A 17,561-nucleotide genomic window follows, 5' to 3' on the forward strand; every position below is an offset into this window, starting at 1 on the left:
ATTGAAACTCTCAAAAAACTGTTGGCCATATGTTCTATAATGCCACCAACTCTGAAAACATTTAAGTATGGGTCCAGACATGCCACATAGGCACTACTACATATTAAAGAAACCAAAAAAAACATCTAGACAGACAACCCATCTGAAACTGGGAGATAAATAAAAGTCCAAATGACAAAGCTATATTTACCTTTCCAATGATAAAATTGGTAAAAAAAACCAAACAAACCTAGGACCACAAAGTAGTTTGAGGACTTTCTTTTAGCTCTGTTTTTACATTATTTGTAACATATATCATTTCTATAAATAATGTGTTCCTCAATAAAACCATGCTTATGCATAGTTTGGAATATGTCCACATAATGTTAGTAGGTATCTTTCCATAGATTTTTTTTCACACTAGTTACGTAGTTATGCTAATATTAATACCTACTTTTGTTGACTGTTAAATCCATTAACCTGGGTTCTGCCGAGTTCCATCACTAATGATGAGACTGTCTGTTAAATAAATGTAATTATCAACTTAAAATAATATAGGAAATCATCCAGTAATGATTACATCAGTGATATTTTCTCCCTGTTGAATTTGCACTTCGGGGTGAATGAACAATCAATTTGTTGAGACCTATGGACTGAAAGATGTGAAAATAATTTCTCCAAATTTATTTTATGTCAATGAAACAATTCAAAATATGCAAGCTTCTGTAAATTTAATCCAATTAAAATAAACCAATGTTCAGGAACAAAGTTTGATTGAAAAGGCAGACTGAAATATTCCAAGTATTTAAACATACTTTATTTACTGTTACGATAACTAGAGAAAAATAGCTTTTTCTTTTAAGAATGAAAGATAACTTTTGTTTGCTCTTTAAATTCTAGTTCTAACAGTGTCCTATGAAGATATCCATTCCAAGTTTTTGTTATTAAGTCATGGATGCAATATTGACATCTAATTTCATTATTACTATTATGACTATTAATCATGTAATAATACAGTATATTTGTTTTGATGGGCTATATCAATCTTCAGTATTTATATATTTAAGTGGTTCGCCAGAAAACAAGAATAAAAAGCTAACTATATATAGAAAATAGAGAAACTGTGCATGGTTTAAAACCACGTTAAATCCAATTTGGTTTTCATTCTGGTTCCATTCATTGCTTTGTCTTGGCCTTTCTCATTTTGGCAACAGAAATTACCCTCTAGGCAAGAAAAACTGGAGTGGAAATAAAGAACTTGCTCTACAATCATTCTCATTATATTCTTTACAAAGAGATAGCTATTATCAGACATATTTAGCAAACCAGTTCTTTGCTAGATAGGAACTGCTGGCTGATCTTTTATGCGGTAAGTCAAAGCAGCCACATTCCTCCATTTCATAAACTTGTAGGAATTTGTACTTTATGTTGTTCATGAGAATTAATTACAACTGCCAATACTATAGATGCCTGACAACTTGGAGGAAGATGGTAGCTCCTTTCTACAAGTGTCAAAATCAGGGGTAAATGAACTTTCACGTTACCAAATTGCCAACTTATACAAAATACTCACATTTTCAATGAGTTTAGAGTAGTAATCTGCTGATGTGAAGCCAAGAGTTGAAATAAACTTATTAACATCAGCATCATGATTTCCCAGTCCACAAAATGACAGCAGATGGCACAATGACTTCTAGAAGGAACATGTCAATAGAAGAAATAATTAAAATAGATATATTCCACCAAAAATTAATTTTATCTTATGTGAAAATGGGGAAAGGATAACAAGTAACAATAATTACAATAATGTGACCTCTTTATCTAAAATATAAAAAGACACGTTTGACTTAATAGAAAACAGGAATCAACTGAAAGAAACCAGCCCAAATATCCATACATTCAGTAATAAGTTACCTGCTTTGAACTGATTCGGTGATTCAGACTAATATACACTTTTGCCATAAAGAATAAAAGTAGAGAAAATGCTTTTAAAAGATACTGTACAAAAGAAAATCATTAATAAAAATGGAAAAAAGCAACATCCAACTCTTGTTTATTCTGATTTTTTTTTTGGGTGGAATATTAGTTTGGCAGGTTAAATATGGTACTTGATAGACGTACTTGACAATTATAAAGTATCTATTTTCTATAGAATAGTTGTTTTACTGCCACCTAGCGGCATACCTGTAAAAACTACAATAATTTTTAATTGTTTGAATTTTTAACATCATAGTGACAAAAAGTTAAATGGCAATGTACAAATCTGATAAATAGATAAAGTCAATTAAGTAACTTGTTAATTCTATAGCAAAATCCATTATTCAGTATGGAAAAATGGTGTTTATTTAAATGTGAAATATAAATTACCCACACATGGAACAGTTACTTTCCTACCAAAGTGGTACCTATTTATCTACTTGAATTTGCATGCTAGGTTGTCAGGAGCTGGGGCAAGAGCTCACCCTGTCACATGGTATAAGTGGAATGCTGGAGGTAAAATCACTCCTTTCCTTAATTTCACATACATGAGCAACTACAACCAGGATTGCCATCTCTAAGCAGCCTGGTTATAAAGGTGACATAATGTGACTGTATTGCTTAGTGATGGCAATCCCAGCTATCTTAGTTGCCAGACTATTAAGCAGAAAGATGTGGGAAGTCTCAGGTAGGGAATGCAGGAATTATGTGTGAGTCTGCTGCAGGAGAAGCATTAGGAAGAATAGCTGGCGCTGGGGACCTGCCTATGGTTGGCACGGGTCATGGTTGCAGGTGAGTGTGCATTATGGAGTATAGCTGGTCATGGGGCGTTTGCTAAGGAATACAAGATCCCTGGGATTTTATACTAGTGTAGTGTATGTAGTGGGGCTGCTTGGGAGAAAAAGTGGCAGAAACAAGCTGTCTGGAAAGATCCCCCTCATTCAGTGTCATCATAAATTAGAATGATTGATGAATGGTCATGAATTAAGGACTACCTACAAATATTTTGACTGAACATGCTGTTTTTGTTTGCGACTTCGGTGAATGTATACATAATTTTGGCTTCTGCTGAGATTCTGTGTGTGTGTGTGTGTGCATATGCATCCTGTTCATTGTATAGCTTGTGTCTTTGAAGATGATGTCTTCATCTTCAAAGACACCAGCTACACAATCAACAGAATAAAAGAGAACTCAGAGTGCACATGGACACAAATTCAGTAAGACATCATCAAAGTAATTCAATTATTATTATTACCCTTTCCACATAAACATCTGGGTTGATGGCTTGCTCTGATCTGGTTGGTTCTCCTGTGATTTTTTTACTTTTGAGTGCATTTCAGAAACAAGGAGTAACTGGTTAATTGACTCTTAAGAGTTTTTTATGTTGCTGTATCATTTATTCATAACTATATTGCCCTGCACTCTCGTGCCTTCTTGCTTATGGAGATTTCATAGGTCATTAAAAATTCACACACACACAATGCTTTATATTGTTAAATATGTGTGCACGTGCATACCCTTTACGCTCTTGTGAACTGTTGATACAGTCCATGGGTGCATTTAGCTTCAAAGGCATGTTTGAAGTTGTTGGTTTGACTTGTTTCCTAGGATTCTTTTATCCCTGTAGCATTTCAAGCATAAAAAGAAGTTGTTTTACTGAGTAAGGGAGTGTCTGTGATCCATAAATACTCTTGTTTTGTGTGCTGTTCAGAACTACTAAAGAAGTAAATCAGAGATTTCTTGTATTTCCCATGGTGGGGTCTCTATCCTCAGTAGTAGTAGTAGTAGTAGTAGTAGTAGTAGTAGTAGTAGTAGTAGTACTTCTCCTCCTCCTTTCAGGTTAAAAGTTTTTTTTTGTTCTTGACAGCAAGTCAGAAATGGAAACAATCTGCAGATAATCCTTTGAATTGCTTGAAATTCATTTAACATTTTTGAGCAGAATGTATCAGGTATGAGCTGCTCAGCGGCTGTTGAGGCAGGTTGAGAGGCATTCTGGGGACAAAATTGATTGCATTTACATGAAAGGCAAGAAGTCATGAAAGACAATATGCATGGATGCTGCATGACTTCATGGATATTCCATCTATTGTTCTGGCACTGTCCTTCACCCAATGCAGCATCTACACAATAAAAAGGCTCCTGCTAAAGCAGCAAATAGGGGGCATGAGGAGGAGAGCTTTCAGCCAATGAAACAATTGCATCCTTTCCTGGATCAAAAGGTTTGGAAGTAAGTTACTCACTTCCTTGTCATCTTTTGATTAGCCTATATGCAGTCCTTGCTTAACAACTGCTCTGTTTTGTGACCAGAGCTACACTGGAGCTAACAAAGTAATCTTACTATTTTTTTGTATTGTTTTTCCTCTATGGTTAGATTTTTAATGAAGGGTTTGTTCTGAATTTTATTTCTGATAAGAGGCTTGTTCTGAATCCCACAATCCAAAAATCTGAAACAATTTAACAATTTAAGATTTTCTGCCAAAACAATAAATTATTTTCAATTTTTGTTTCTATTGCACTATAATTGGCCTGAAAAAGGTAAAATAACCAACTTTTTTATGCAGTATCTGTGAAAGTAGTGCTGTGTTTGATGCTGAACAATTCCAACTGATTAATGGATTGTGTCATTTATTTGCTTTCTCTTTTCTTCATTCTCTTATTTTTTCTTAGTGTTCTTCTTTCTCCCTATTTTAAGAGACAAAACCATGATGTAGTTTTTTTTTTAAATTTAAACAGTGAATTGTGGAGGGGACAGACCCCATGGCTTCCTGCAATGACAATTTCGTACTCAGGTTTGTAGTCTGGATGTTATTTAAAAGTTTTTGAAGCCAGACATTCAGCTGGAGTGACCTCATGAGCAATTATTTAGATTCTTGAGAGATAAGACTTCCATTTGATCAGATTTTATTCCATTCCAGACCCCCTTAATTTCAGGATTTTTGTTTTTTGTTTTGTTTTGTACAACATGGACAAGAAATATTCAAGGATTTGTGAACAAAAACATGCAAACCTATCAACACAAATACTCTCAGCTGCTGCTCTGCACTAGACACCAGATGTTATCTATTTATTCATTCTATTTTATAGATTTATAGCCCATATTTCTTCAGGGAGCTCAGGGTAGCATATATAGTAGTGTCTCCTCACAAAATTTATCTCTCAGCAAGCCTGTAAGGTAAACTGAGTAGAAATATTATGACTGGACCAAACACCTTCAGAGAATTTTCATAACTGACAGAAAATGTGAATCTCTGTTCCCCAATCCAATTCTAAAATGTTTGCTATTACATTATCACACCATTCTGACTTGCAGTTTCATTATTCTGAAGTCAAATCAGTGTGATTATACACACTACATTCTCTCTCTCTCTCTCTCTCTCTCACACACACACACACAGTAAAACTATGCAGTTTTAGCCCTTCCAGAAGTGTTAGAACTAATTCTAGACTAATTAAATGAAGCTTCAGAGTAAAACCGAAGCAAATTTCTTAATATTTAAATCAGAGACTGTTTTTCTTGTTCGATTCATTTGCACTGTAAAATGTAAAGTAATAACAAGACTTTAAACATTCAGGCAAAATATGAATCGTTCTATAGCATTTACTAAAAAATAAACTGCTAATGTTGCAAGGGCAAAAGTAGTTACTTATTTTAAAAAATTATGAGGAAAGAGTTAACTGAGGAAAACGTAAACTGACAGTAGATGGTTTATTTCAAAACGGTTCATTTCTTTCCCCAAGTCTATCTTGTACAAAAGCTACTGGAAAAATTGAGGAGCTGAAACAAGTTAGAGGGAAACACCCTTTGAAAAAAAAAATGTTAAGAGATCTTGGGAACTTTGTGTACTTCTATACTGCTGCAATCTGTAGTCAAAAAAGCACTGACAATTCTTTGCATACTATGACCACCCACATTATGGGAAGCACTATGATTAAAGTGAACCTGGCATTCCAATATTGAATAGTGTAGTCTGCTCCATGTTGTCATTATTATATTTGCAGTCCTCTTTTAATCATTCTCATGTGTTGCAGCTATCCAATCTACATGGTCCGGCCTGGAAAGAACTGAACATTCTTATTTTGAGTGTGTGATCTGTATGTAAGCATCCACATTTTGCTATAGAACTAGAAACTCTGCATTTAATTTCTTACAAAAAAAATTCCAAACTTTATGCCAAACGGTATTTATTAAAAATGTATTTAAAAACAATAAAACAGAGGCTTCAAACCAATTTAGAAATATACTAAAGGAATATGGGATGAGAAGGAAACGCAGTAGAGGAAAATACCAGGGAGAACATTCCAGAGCTTAAACTTTTATAGTTACATAAACATTTTTTGACTAACTGGATTGACTACTAAGAGAGACAGTTCTTAAAAAGGCAAAACCAAATGATAGGTACTTCCAGATGGGTGTGAGAATGACTGCTAACAAATAATAAAAAATGGCTTTTATTTCAAGACAGATATTGATAACATTTTACCGATTAAACTTGGTCTCCTGGCTAGCTAAAAGAGATGGGAAGGGGCAGAGCCAAAGTTTCCATCCATTAACAGATCTGAAAGATTATACAATGTAATACAATACAATAGCAGAGTTGGAAGGGACCTTGGAGAGCTTCTAGTCCAACCCCCTGTCTAGGCAGGAAACCCTATACTGTTTCAGACAAATGGCTATCCAACATCTTCTTAAAGACTTCCAGTGTTGCGGCATTCACAACTTCTGGAGGCAAGCTGTTCCACTGATTAATTGTTCTGTCAGGAAATTTCTCCTCAGTTCTAAGTTGCTTCTTTCCTTGATTAGTTTCCACCCATTGCTTCTAGTTCTACCCTCAGATGCCTTGGAGAATAGTTTGACTTCCTCTTCTTTGTGGCAACCCCTGAGATATTGGAAGACTGCTATCATGTCTCCCCTAGTCCTTCTTTCTATTAAACTAGACATACCCAGTTCCAGCAACCGTTCTTCATATGTTTCTCCAGTCCCCTAATCATCTTTGTTAAGATTAGGGCAGAGGTGTCAAACTCAAGGCCTGTGGGCCAAATCCGGCCCGCGGGGTGCTTAGATCTGGCCTGTGGGGCCGCCCCGGAACAGCGTACTGGCCTGCGGTGGCTCCGTGTGCAGCCCTGCCAAGCTCTGTTTTTGCTAGCAGAGGGTTGCATCAGGCTGTCACAGTCGAAAACAGAGCTCAGAAACCTATTTTTGCTGGCAGAGTGCTCGGGCCACCACAGACAACCGACATGAGTAACATTGAGCTGCCCATGCCTAGCACCCCGAGGTCAAACACAACCCTGATGCAACCCTCAATGAAATAGAGTTTGACACCTCTGGATTAGGGGATTATTCAATTCTGATAATTCCTGCCCTTTCCTCACACCAACATCTATCAAAACCTGGTATTATTTTCCACTGGCTTGCTGATGCTCCTAGCTTCAACCATTAGTTTTGCCCATGGAAGCTTATTGTATCCATTTTCATTTTCATGTATTTGAGTCAACAATGATGCAGTCAAACATCAACTATAAGAGCTATGGTGGTGCAATGTTAGAATGCAGTACTGCAGGCTACCTCTGCTGACTGCCACCTGCTTGCAATTTGGCAGTTCGAATCTTACCAGGCTCAAGGTTGACTCATCCTTCCATCCTTCCGAAGTCAGTAAAATGAGGACTCAGATTGTTGGGGAAAATATGCTGACTCTGTAAACCACTTAGAGAGGGTTGTAAAGCACTGTGAAGTGGCATATAAGTCTAAGTACTATTGCAATTGCAATTTTGATACTTAATTTTTGTCACATGAGGTACCTAAGCACCCACACAAATGGTCCTGGGGAGGAGACAGTTGTACTTCATTCTCTTGCTTTAAAGTTGGTATTAATGAATGAGTCCAAGCAAGTTGGAAAATGGGGCTGAAGAATAAGATGTTTTTAACAGGGAAAAAAGTAAGATATTATATTTAAGGAGAAATAACTATATAATTATCCACTATACATTGTTTTAAAGATGTAAAATCCCTAGCTGTTTTTCAATAAGCTGTTCTTTGTATGGTGCTTGGCAATTTTGCAGTTTTTGCACACTATTCCTGAGACATCACTTAAAAAAGGATAAAGGTTTCCCCTGCCAGTCATGTCCGACTCTAGGGGGCAGTGCTCATCTCCGATTCACTGCCAAAGAGTCAACATTGTCCAAAGACATTTGCTTGAGCATATGGCCAGCATGACTATCTACCACAGGAATGCTGAACATAAACTATTCATAAATGCTGTGAAGTGTAGGTATAATTCAACATCATTTAGCATTTTGCTTTATTTTTAGTAATTTTGATTAACTAGTACTAGCTTTATAGGACATAAATGATACTGAATTTTGAAAACTGATCATATGAAGAATTCTCTTTTCTTACATAAAATTATTTATGCTATCCATTCCCACTTGATGTGCATAAGTTTATTAACTTGTTTTTTTATTATTATTATAGAGTTGAGTTTGCTGTACAACTTTGGTTTCACAATGTAAGCAACTGTCTAGATGCCCGTTTGTTCTTATCCCAACACAGAGCAAAGAGTCTCTCCAAAATTAATTTATTAGTAAAATACATCAAATAACTTATTAAGAGTTCTTCCCCAATAACAATAGTAATCGAGACCACTGTTCAAATCACAACTATCCTGTCTGTAATGGAAATAGATGTAATTGAGACAGAAGTTAGAGTTCCATGGACATAATTATTCTAAAAAAAAATTGGCTGCACTCAAATTTAATAGGCCTTGCCTGAGGTAAGTCCGCTACTGTGAGACACCTTATCTTTAGAATTGTATCAGTTTTGTTGTTTCATAAAATCGTAAAAATCATTTTATTGAGGCAGATATTCAAAGCTGGATAGTGTTCTGACCTAGGATTCACCAAATCACGAAACAGACTCCCTGTCCCAAACCCTCCCCCTTTTTTTTATTTGGCTAATGTGAATTCCTAGCATTCACATCCTGCAAAGTCCTGGCAAAGAGTCTTTCAAGAGTGAATTGCAAACACAGACCTTATCAGTCCTTGGATAATTGCCAGGCCAATAACTTCCAGATGCAACGCTGTACAAGGAAATACTTGGCAAGGAGTCTTTCAGATAAGCGAATCTTCACACTAACAAACTAATTGTCTCCTGCAAACACCACTCTCCTTTTGCTCCTATTTATTTCCTATAGGAAGGGCCAGTCAGCGTCCCCTTGTGCCTTTACTCCCAAGTTGATCTCTGTTCCTTAACTGTTCCCTTCTCCTGACAGCTCTGCGCAAGCGCACATCGGGAAGATGCTCCAGTTGTTCTTCAGCCCCATGTATCTCCAACTCCGAAGGTAGCTGATGTCGAACGGCCCTGGCCCCATCTCTGCTTCCGACGCAGAGCACTCATCAGAGCCTTCCCTAGACTCCAGGACGGGCCCTTGTTCCTCCCCAACTTCCTCATTGTCAGAGTCTGCCATCAGCTCCACTGGTGGGCCACAACAGATGTTTTCTCTACTTTGATATTTTTAATACCAGGTATAGGTTTAATGACGTTTTGTTCCATGAATTCCCTTTATGTTTTTTTAAAATATGATTTTATCCATGATTAAAAATGAGCTATGAATTTACACTTTCTAAATAGCTTTGATTCAATGTTAAGAAAATAAAAATTGATATTTCTAAATAAATTCTAGCCACTAGAAATATAAATGAAAAGTACTGAAAAGAATTATAGTGGATTACCGGTATGGCGGACTTTCTTTCCCTTGAAAACCACAAGATGAATTAGTTTTTAAAAGTTTCAGTTCTCTGAAAAACAGCACAACTCATATTGCATGATGCCAAGTATTCATTCAAGGTAGGCCAGATGGTGATTAATGTGGAAATTATATCATTTTCAATAACAGAGTGGTTTTACCAGGTCATGGTTGATTTCATGGATTAGTAACCTTCAAATACTTTATCTTTCTTCACTACATCTGGCAAGTAGATGACCAAATGAATGTGAACTAAGTTTTGTAGCTCTTCCAAGACTACTTAGGAAATAGGGTTTTGAAAGTATGCATCATAGATTTTAGTTAGTTAGTTAGTTTTCAAAATTCAAGGTAAAATAAAATTATAACATTTCAGTTCAAGATTTAATTTTACTGCATGCAGGCAGGTACAAATTTCACTTCGGTAAAAGAATTATGCCATGTTTTTCTAAAACCAAACCCCTCTATATGCCCTGAAAGTTTGCTTGTAAGCTGAGCAGCCCTCTAGATAGAATGGAATAATATGAGAGTGCCACAGGAGTAGGTGGTAACTTGCACAATTTGGAGGGAGAAAATTATGGAAGCAGAATTGCCTTCCAATTTGCACAATATGCCTCATTTAACTCATTAATAAGGGCACATGACAAAAGTCATTTCTCTTGGGTCTGTTTCCAGAAATACTGTGGGTTGCAGTAGGTTAGGGACAAAAAGCAATTCCAATGTATATAACCAAGGCTACCCAATCAGGAATAGCTTAGGTTTTCATGTCTGCCATCCCAACCATATACAGTACATATGGAATCTGTATTCTATTCTTCAAGTGATGGTGACCTAAGAGTGGAAGGGCAACTCCACAGTCATGGACAAATAATTCCCTGGTCAGTTTTAGACTGCCAGTGGCCACAAACCCTGCCCGGATGAAAGACTACCTAACATTGTACAAATTAGGATAAGGTAATTTTCTAAAGGTACTAGGGGAATCAAGTAATCATCACACAGATTATTAACGAATCCAAAAACTTGCAAATAATGGACAAGTGGCTGTGGGATGCTGCAACAGGTTGTAAATTTGAGCCAGTTGCCAAGAACCAGAAATATGGTTATGCAACTGTGGGGGGGAATATTTTATGGAAGTGTTTTAGAGGTTGTAAAGAATCCTTTTTGCGGTTATAATAAATTTGAGCAGTCATTAAACAAGTAGTAAGTCTGTAGTGTCAAAGGTCTGAATGATCTGTAGAGAGCCGAGGTGGCGCAGTGGTTAGGGTGCAGTACTGCAGGCCACTTCAGCTGACTGTTATCTGCAGTTCAGCGGTTCTAATCTCACCGGCTCAAGGTTGACTCAACCTTCCATCCTTCTGAGGTGGATGAAATGAGGATCCAGACTGTGGGGGCGATATGCTGACTCTGTAAACTGCTTAGAGAGGGCTGAAAGCCCTATAAAGCGGTATATAAGTCTAACTGCTATTGCTATTGCTAGAACACAAATGGCCCTAGCAGTTGATATGCTAAGTCCTAAGAGGTTCTAACAGAATTCTGTAAGTTACTTTGTTTAGCAAATGTCTGAGAATAATGATGGACAGATGGAAAGTGCAGTTACAGAAACTTTCACAAATCATTGTGAATGGGGTTTTTCTTCAGATCCATTTGAGTTCTTCCTTTACAGCAGTGGATAGAGGTTTCACTTCTCTGATTCTCTTTGTTTGTACAAAACAAACTGGTGATGCTGTGCAATATTCACCTCACTCATCATGATACTGGGCAAGGGAAACTGGAACTAACAATACCCCCGTGTGATTTGATTCAGCACAATTTCCTTTGATTTGGACTCCAACATTGGGTTATTTTATAGCATTGGGAAATAACTTGCTTGGCAGGTTTATATGGATATGTTTCAGCTTATAGATTTTAAGATTGTGGATGAGTATGTGTGCAAAAATGAAGGTCACTACTGGCTTAATTGATCCTGATCTTGGCTAATTAAACAAATAAGTTCAGATTGGCCCCAAGGTTAAGGGAGGTGTTTTATGTGATTGAGCATATGTCTTCAGGAAACAGTTATAAATGCATTCAAAATCTTCCCCCAACCCAAAATATCTTTATAAATTTAGGCCACTCTGAAATATTTCATTCTTGAGCAAGATGACTTAGAAAGTTGTGGCCTCAGAATTCCAGGTTGGAATTAATTTCAATTGCTATTCATTCAGAATATGGAATGAATTGGCTTGTCACCTTGATGGAAGCAGGTTTCTTAGTAGATTTCAGTAACATTGATTCAATGAATATTAATGGCTTGAATTGAAAAGTAGGTCTTGGGAGCACTATTTTGCTGTGGTGCAGGTCCTCCCTGCCAGGTTATGTCCAGAAGAGGGTGCTAATGAGCTATTGTTAGACAACTAGATCAGGTTATATCTTGTCTCCTATATTTTTTAACCTGTATGCAACCATTGGGAATAGTCATGCAGAGCTTGTCTGCTGATTACAACTTTTCTTTTGCTCCTTGCCTTATCAATCTAATGAAGCAATAGTACTCTTGATATACTGCTTAAACTTGATTTTGGGCTGAATGACAGATAATATATTGAAATTAAATCCAGACACAACGGATATTTGTAGGAAAGAAGAAAACTAAATTCTGGATTAAGCTGAAACTTGTTCAGAATGGGGCTGTACTCCACCCAAAGCAAGAGATTTGTACTTTAGAAGTGGTCTTGGAGCCCCATTTGTCATGGGGTTGAAAAGGCACGTTTTCACAACTATAGCTTATGTGCTAGCTGCTTTTCCTCCTGAGTTAGCTGGATTTAGCAAAAAATATCCATACTTATGTTACAACCCACTTTGATTACTGCTGTGTTGTATCAAAATTGCAAATTGTGCAGGATGCAATGGCTAACTACTGACCACTGTTCCCTCTAAGGTGCGCGGCTGCGCGGCCGCGCACCTTGCAAGAAAGCCCCGCGCAGAGTTTCTATCTGCCGCGCAGAGAAACTCTGTAAAGGAAACGTTTTGCAGGCGGCTACAACTGGATCCGGCAGTGCTGTTGCCTGTTGGAGGAGGAGGAGGCGAACCAGCCTGCCACCACCAGCCACAGCCAGCCCCGCCGCTCTTCCCGCCCCCTTCCCAGCCCCACAGTCCAGCGGACGCAGAAGCAGCAGCCCCGGGGCTCCGCTGCCATCCCAAGGGAGGAAAATCGTGTTGGACCAGCAATGGCTGCAACAGTGAGGAGTTAGGAAGTGGGGGATGCAAATGCCCAGCTGTCCGCAAGGCATAGAAATCCTCCCATTCCCCATAATCCTGTCAGAGCTGAAGAAGCTCTGTGCAAAACCCCCCCTTTGTTCCCATCTTGCCTGAGCTCAAAACCGCAGCCTTTAAACGAAGCTCAGCGTAACGCGGAGGAAGGAAGGCGTTTCCTTCTGGGGAAAGAGCTGGAGGCCGGGAGAAAGATCCAAACGCGGACTCTGGCTATCTCCCCCCCCCCACCTCCTCGCTTCCAGGAACTCCCCGCAACCCCCCGCCCCACAAGAGAGACATCAGCGCCGCCCCGAGGGACAGGAGGGGTCCCGGGCGCAGCGGCATCGTCTCCCCCCCCGCCCGAATAGGGACTCCCAAGTTTTCTAACATTATCTGTTTCTTCTGTTTTTCAATGCAATCAGAGACAAAAATGTTATGTCTGAAATTAAAACACAAGAAGATTGGTATAACTTCAGAATATAGGAGAAATATAAGCTTATTTACTAGATATTCAGGAATAAAACCAACCTTATGAATAGCTTTCACACAGGAAAAAATATTTCAGAATGCAGAAATGAAGAAGCTGGAGACTTGCTTTGCAACATATTTTACGCACCAATTAGGAAATTTTAATTTTAAAAAACTTAAGAGAAAAAAATACCCCTCACAATAACCCATATTCTTAGAGACTTTCATTTTGGATCTACAATACATGAGGGTGCCTTAGCACCTTGGAGCCATACAGTGGTAGGAAGGGACTGTGATAATAGTTGAATTCTATTTTAATCCACTCACACTTTATAATTCTATGCCTAATGTTAATCTTTATTTATTCTCAATAACACATTAAAACCTTTAAAATGCTTTTGTATGAAATCATGCTAGAAAGAATCATGTGTCTCTAACAATTTTATTGAAATTATAAAACAGGCAGTGACATTTTAATAATTTGAGACACAGTTTACAGAAAGCAAAATTGATTGGGGTTATTATAATTCCCCATTTGTTACCAGAGTTTACTTCTGACAAAAAACAGGACGAAGCCCTAGGAAGGGCTATTTTACACATTCCTTGAGGGGCTTAATAGTTAAGGCGCTGGACTAGGATTTAAGAGACCTGGTTCAAAACTACCCTCAAGACACAGCCACTTTTTTTCGCAGGAAGGGGGAGTTGAGCTGGTGCTCTGCAGATTTTGATTTTAGAAAAAGAAAATAAAGGCTTCTTGGTCCACCTGGACCGGAAAGTCAAAATCCAGAAAATTAACCTTGTTTAGGAAAGTTTTGCACTGATGGAAAAATAGTGTTTTCCAGTGAAAGTTTTTTCCCTACTTTTCCTTGTTTGCTTTTTTGGCCTCTATTCCTTCTCTTCTCTCCTCTCCTCTTTTCTTTCTTTTTTCTTTCGTTCCTTCCTTCTTTCTTCCTTTCCTCTTTCTCTCTTTCTTTTTTCTGCCTCTTTTTCTTATCCTCCCACACTCCTCTCCCCTTTCTTTTTCTCTTTCTCCTCTTTCCTTTTTTGTCTCTCCCTCTGTCTGTCTCTCTCTCCCTCTCCCTTCTTTCCTTCCTCCCTTCCTTCCTCTCCCCTCTTTGTTTGCTTCTTTAAGTGCTCCAATTGCTAATCTATATCAGTTGGTAATTTATTCATAACTTGCTAATATCACTGCAGACTATTGGATAGTAAAGGGGAAAGTATAGTCCTCAACTTACAACAGTTCACTTAATGACTAAAGCTACATCAGCACTGAAAAAAGTGAATTACAGCTGTTCTTCACACATGATCATTGCAGCATCCCCATGGTCATATGATCAAAATTTGGATCTTTGGCAACTGCCTCATATTTATGATGGTTGCAGTGTCCTGGGGTCACCTTTTGCAACCATCTGCCAAGGAAAGTCAGTAGGAAAGTCAGACTGACTTAAGAACCAGATTACTGATTTAACCGCAGTGATTCACTTAACTGTAGCAAGAAAGGTTGTAAAATGGGGCAAAACTCACTTAACAAATGTCTCACTTAGCAATAGAAACTTTGGGCTCAATTATGGTCGTAGATTGAGGACTACCTGTATAGGGAGATTTCTTTACTTAATGGATATTTACATGGTAGAATTGAGTTTCAAATAACACTAAGTTCGTTGTCTTGGGTGACATCTATGAAAAAAATCCAGGTGCTCAGGTATGAAAATGTGCTGCTCAAACACTATACTTTTCCGCTCACACGGAAAAAAAATTAGAGGGAACATTGCTACTGACTGGTGCAAGATACAATGATCAGGACCCAGATTGTTAGGGGCAATATGCTGACTCTGTAAACCGCTTAGAGAAGGCTCTAAAGCACTGTGAAGTGATATATAAGTCTAAGTGCTATTGCTATTATATGATCCCAAACTGAAATATCTGCATTGCTTCCAAGTCAAGGAATTGATCCCAACAATGATCTAAAAAACTGTAAATGCCTATTTTCTTAGGGAGGAAATACTTTGACTACTTAGATGAACAGGAAATACCCTTCTGAAGATATTCTTGCTACCAGGCTTTTTAACAACTTCAGACAATCCTCAACATATATGACCATAATGGAATCTGCCTATTATGGTTTTATTTCATGATGGTCATAAAAATGGGTCAATTATGTGACCAATCCACTTTGATGACATTTTTTGAGGTCACCATTAAGCAAACGCAGCAGTCATTAAGTGAACCAAAGGTTCACTATGGATGTGACTTTGCCTGAAACGGAAAACCACTGCAAAATGCAGTCACATGACCATGAGACGCTGCAAACGGCAGTAAATGCTGCTTACTGCCAAGTTCCCAAAGTTCTGTCATGTGATTGTGGAGGAGGCCAGACTGTCAGAATGTATTATATTCTCACACTAATCGCAACTTCCCATTACACTTTATAAAACTCTTACCAAACAACAGCTTTAAAACGTTCTCTGCCATTTAAGCCATCCCAGGTATCTATAGTACAATGATATATTTTGAACTTCCCTTTTACCATTTTTGAAGACAGAGACAAGTTTTGTCCTTTTCATTGTTTGCCTCTCCAAGATTTCTCAAAGAGAATATAGAAAGTTGGCCAGATCATTAGCAACTATCTTCAGAACAAGAGACTTAAATTTCAGCCAAGTATTCCCTGATAATGTTTCTATCAGTCTAAACTTTAATCCCACTCCTTCATCCTGATTTTTACAGCCTGATAAAATGTATATCTTCTTCTCAAAGAGTATGGAATTAGAAATAGTAGTTTAAATATTCCACGCTTCCCTTGCTACCAATTAGCTATATGATATCTTCAGTGAGTAGCTGCCATATTGCTTCTTTCTCTCGTCTTTTATTTTGACCATATCCAAAACAGTTCTTTTCGCTCTTTGCCAATCTCAGTTTAACCTGAGTGTTAACCTTTCTTGAATCATTTCCAGACTACATCTATATACTCCTTGGTAAAATGTTCATTTTTCAAAAAAACGACCGTTGACTTACCTGAACGGTCCTTCTATGTGCGCTGCCAGGGGAATCCAAGCATGGGTTAACTTTGTCCATTAGCCTAGACAAAGTTACATAATTGTTGACCACGCCTTCTGACTGGGGTAGTTCAGTTTTGTACGAAGACTCAGCCGATCCAAGAGATGGAAAAATTGTCGTGGAATGCAAATAGTCAATGAGGCAAGTAAACCATACGAGTGAAAGTGAAATGCCCAGACCAGCCAAAGCCAAGGGAGAGTTTGGATTCCCCTCACAGCGCACATAGAAGGACCATTCAGGTAAGTAAACGGTCATTCTCCTGTGCGCTGCTTGGGGAATCCAAGCATGGGACATGCCAAAGCAATGAGAGTCAAGGGCAGGAGCTAGGCTGGTCAGGGGCTCTAGGTGGTGAGAGAGAGAACTCTCTGCAAGACTCACCACTCAAAGGAAGCTTCTGCCGAGGCATACATGTCCACTTTATAATGTCTGATAAAGGGCGATGGTGATGACCAAGTCGCTGCCCTGCAGATGTCCTCCATTGAGGCCAGCGTCGCCCAGGCCGCTGTTGTAGCAGCACTTCTGGTGGAATGGGGAGTGATGCATCTGGGAACCGGTCGAGATGGACTGTCATAGGCAGGGGCGATACACACTTTCAACCAGCGTCCGATGGTATGTGAGGACACCTTCTGCCCCATGGATGATGGCTGAAAAGACACGAACAGTGCCTGCGATCTTCTGAATGATGCAGTGCATTTCACATAGCAACAGAGCGCCCTGCGAACGTCAAGGTGATGCCACCGTCACTCCTGTGGATGTGAAGCCTGTGGACAGAAGTCTGCAAGAATGAATTCTTGCACCCTGTGGAACCAAGAGTTAATTTTCGGAAGGAATGCCAGGTCCAACCGCAGAACGACTCTGTTCGGATGGAAGATAGAGATCCTTGCAGACCAACAGCACCGCCAGCTCCAACACCCTCCTGGCCGATGTAATTGCTACCAAGAAGACAGTTATAAGGGTCAACAATCTGAGACTGATCGTGTGAATGGGTTCGAATGGTGCAGCCATGAGGGCCTTAAGTACCAAGAACAAGTCCCAGGTAGGGTAGCAATGTACTATCGGCGGCCTGAGGTTTGATGCGCCCTTCGGGAATGATCGGACCCCTGGGTGTTGTGCCAGGGA

At 38.7% G+C, this 17,561-nt stretch overlaps 1 protein-coding gene across 2 annotated transcripts in view; it reads right to left on the reverse strand.

The window, feature by feature from the left end:
* FANCC (FA complementation group C) overlaps positions 1-17,561 on the reverse strand; it is a 61,696-nt gene that overhangs the window by 19,350 nt on the left and 24,785 nt on the right. For both annotated transcript variants that reach the window (XM_032214490.1, XM_032214489.1), the window contains 2 exons: positions 1,553-1,672; positions 434-498 (listed from right to left, as the gene is read on the reverse strand). In XM_032214490.1, the coding sequence (XP_032070381.1) occupies positions 434-498; positions 1,553-1,672 (185 nt within the window). The remainder of the gene's footprint in view (positions 1-433; positions 499-1,552; positions 1,673-17,561) is intronic.

The sequence above is a fragment of the Thamnophis elegans genome, chromosome 3 (assembly GCF_009769535.1).
Source record: "Thamnophis elegans isolate rThaEle1 chromosome 3, rThaEle1.pri, whole genome shotgun sequence".
NCBI classification, from domain to species: Eukaryota; Metazoa; Chordata; class Lepidosauria; order Squamata; family Colubridae; genus Thamnophis; species Thamnophis elegans.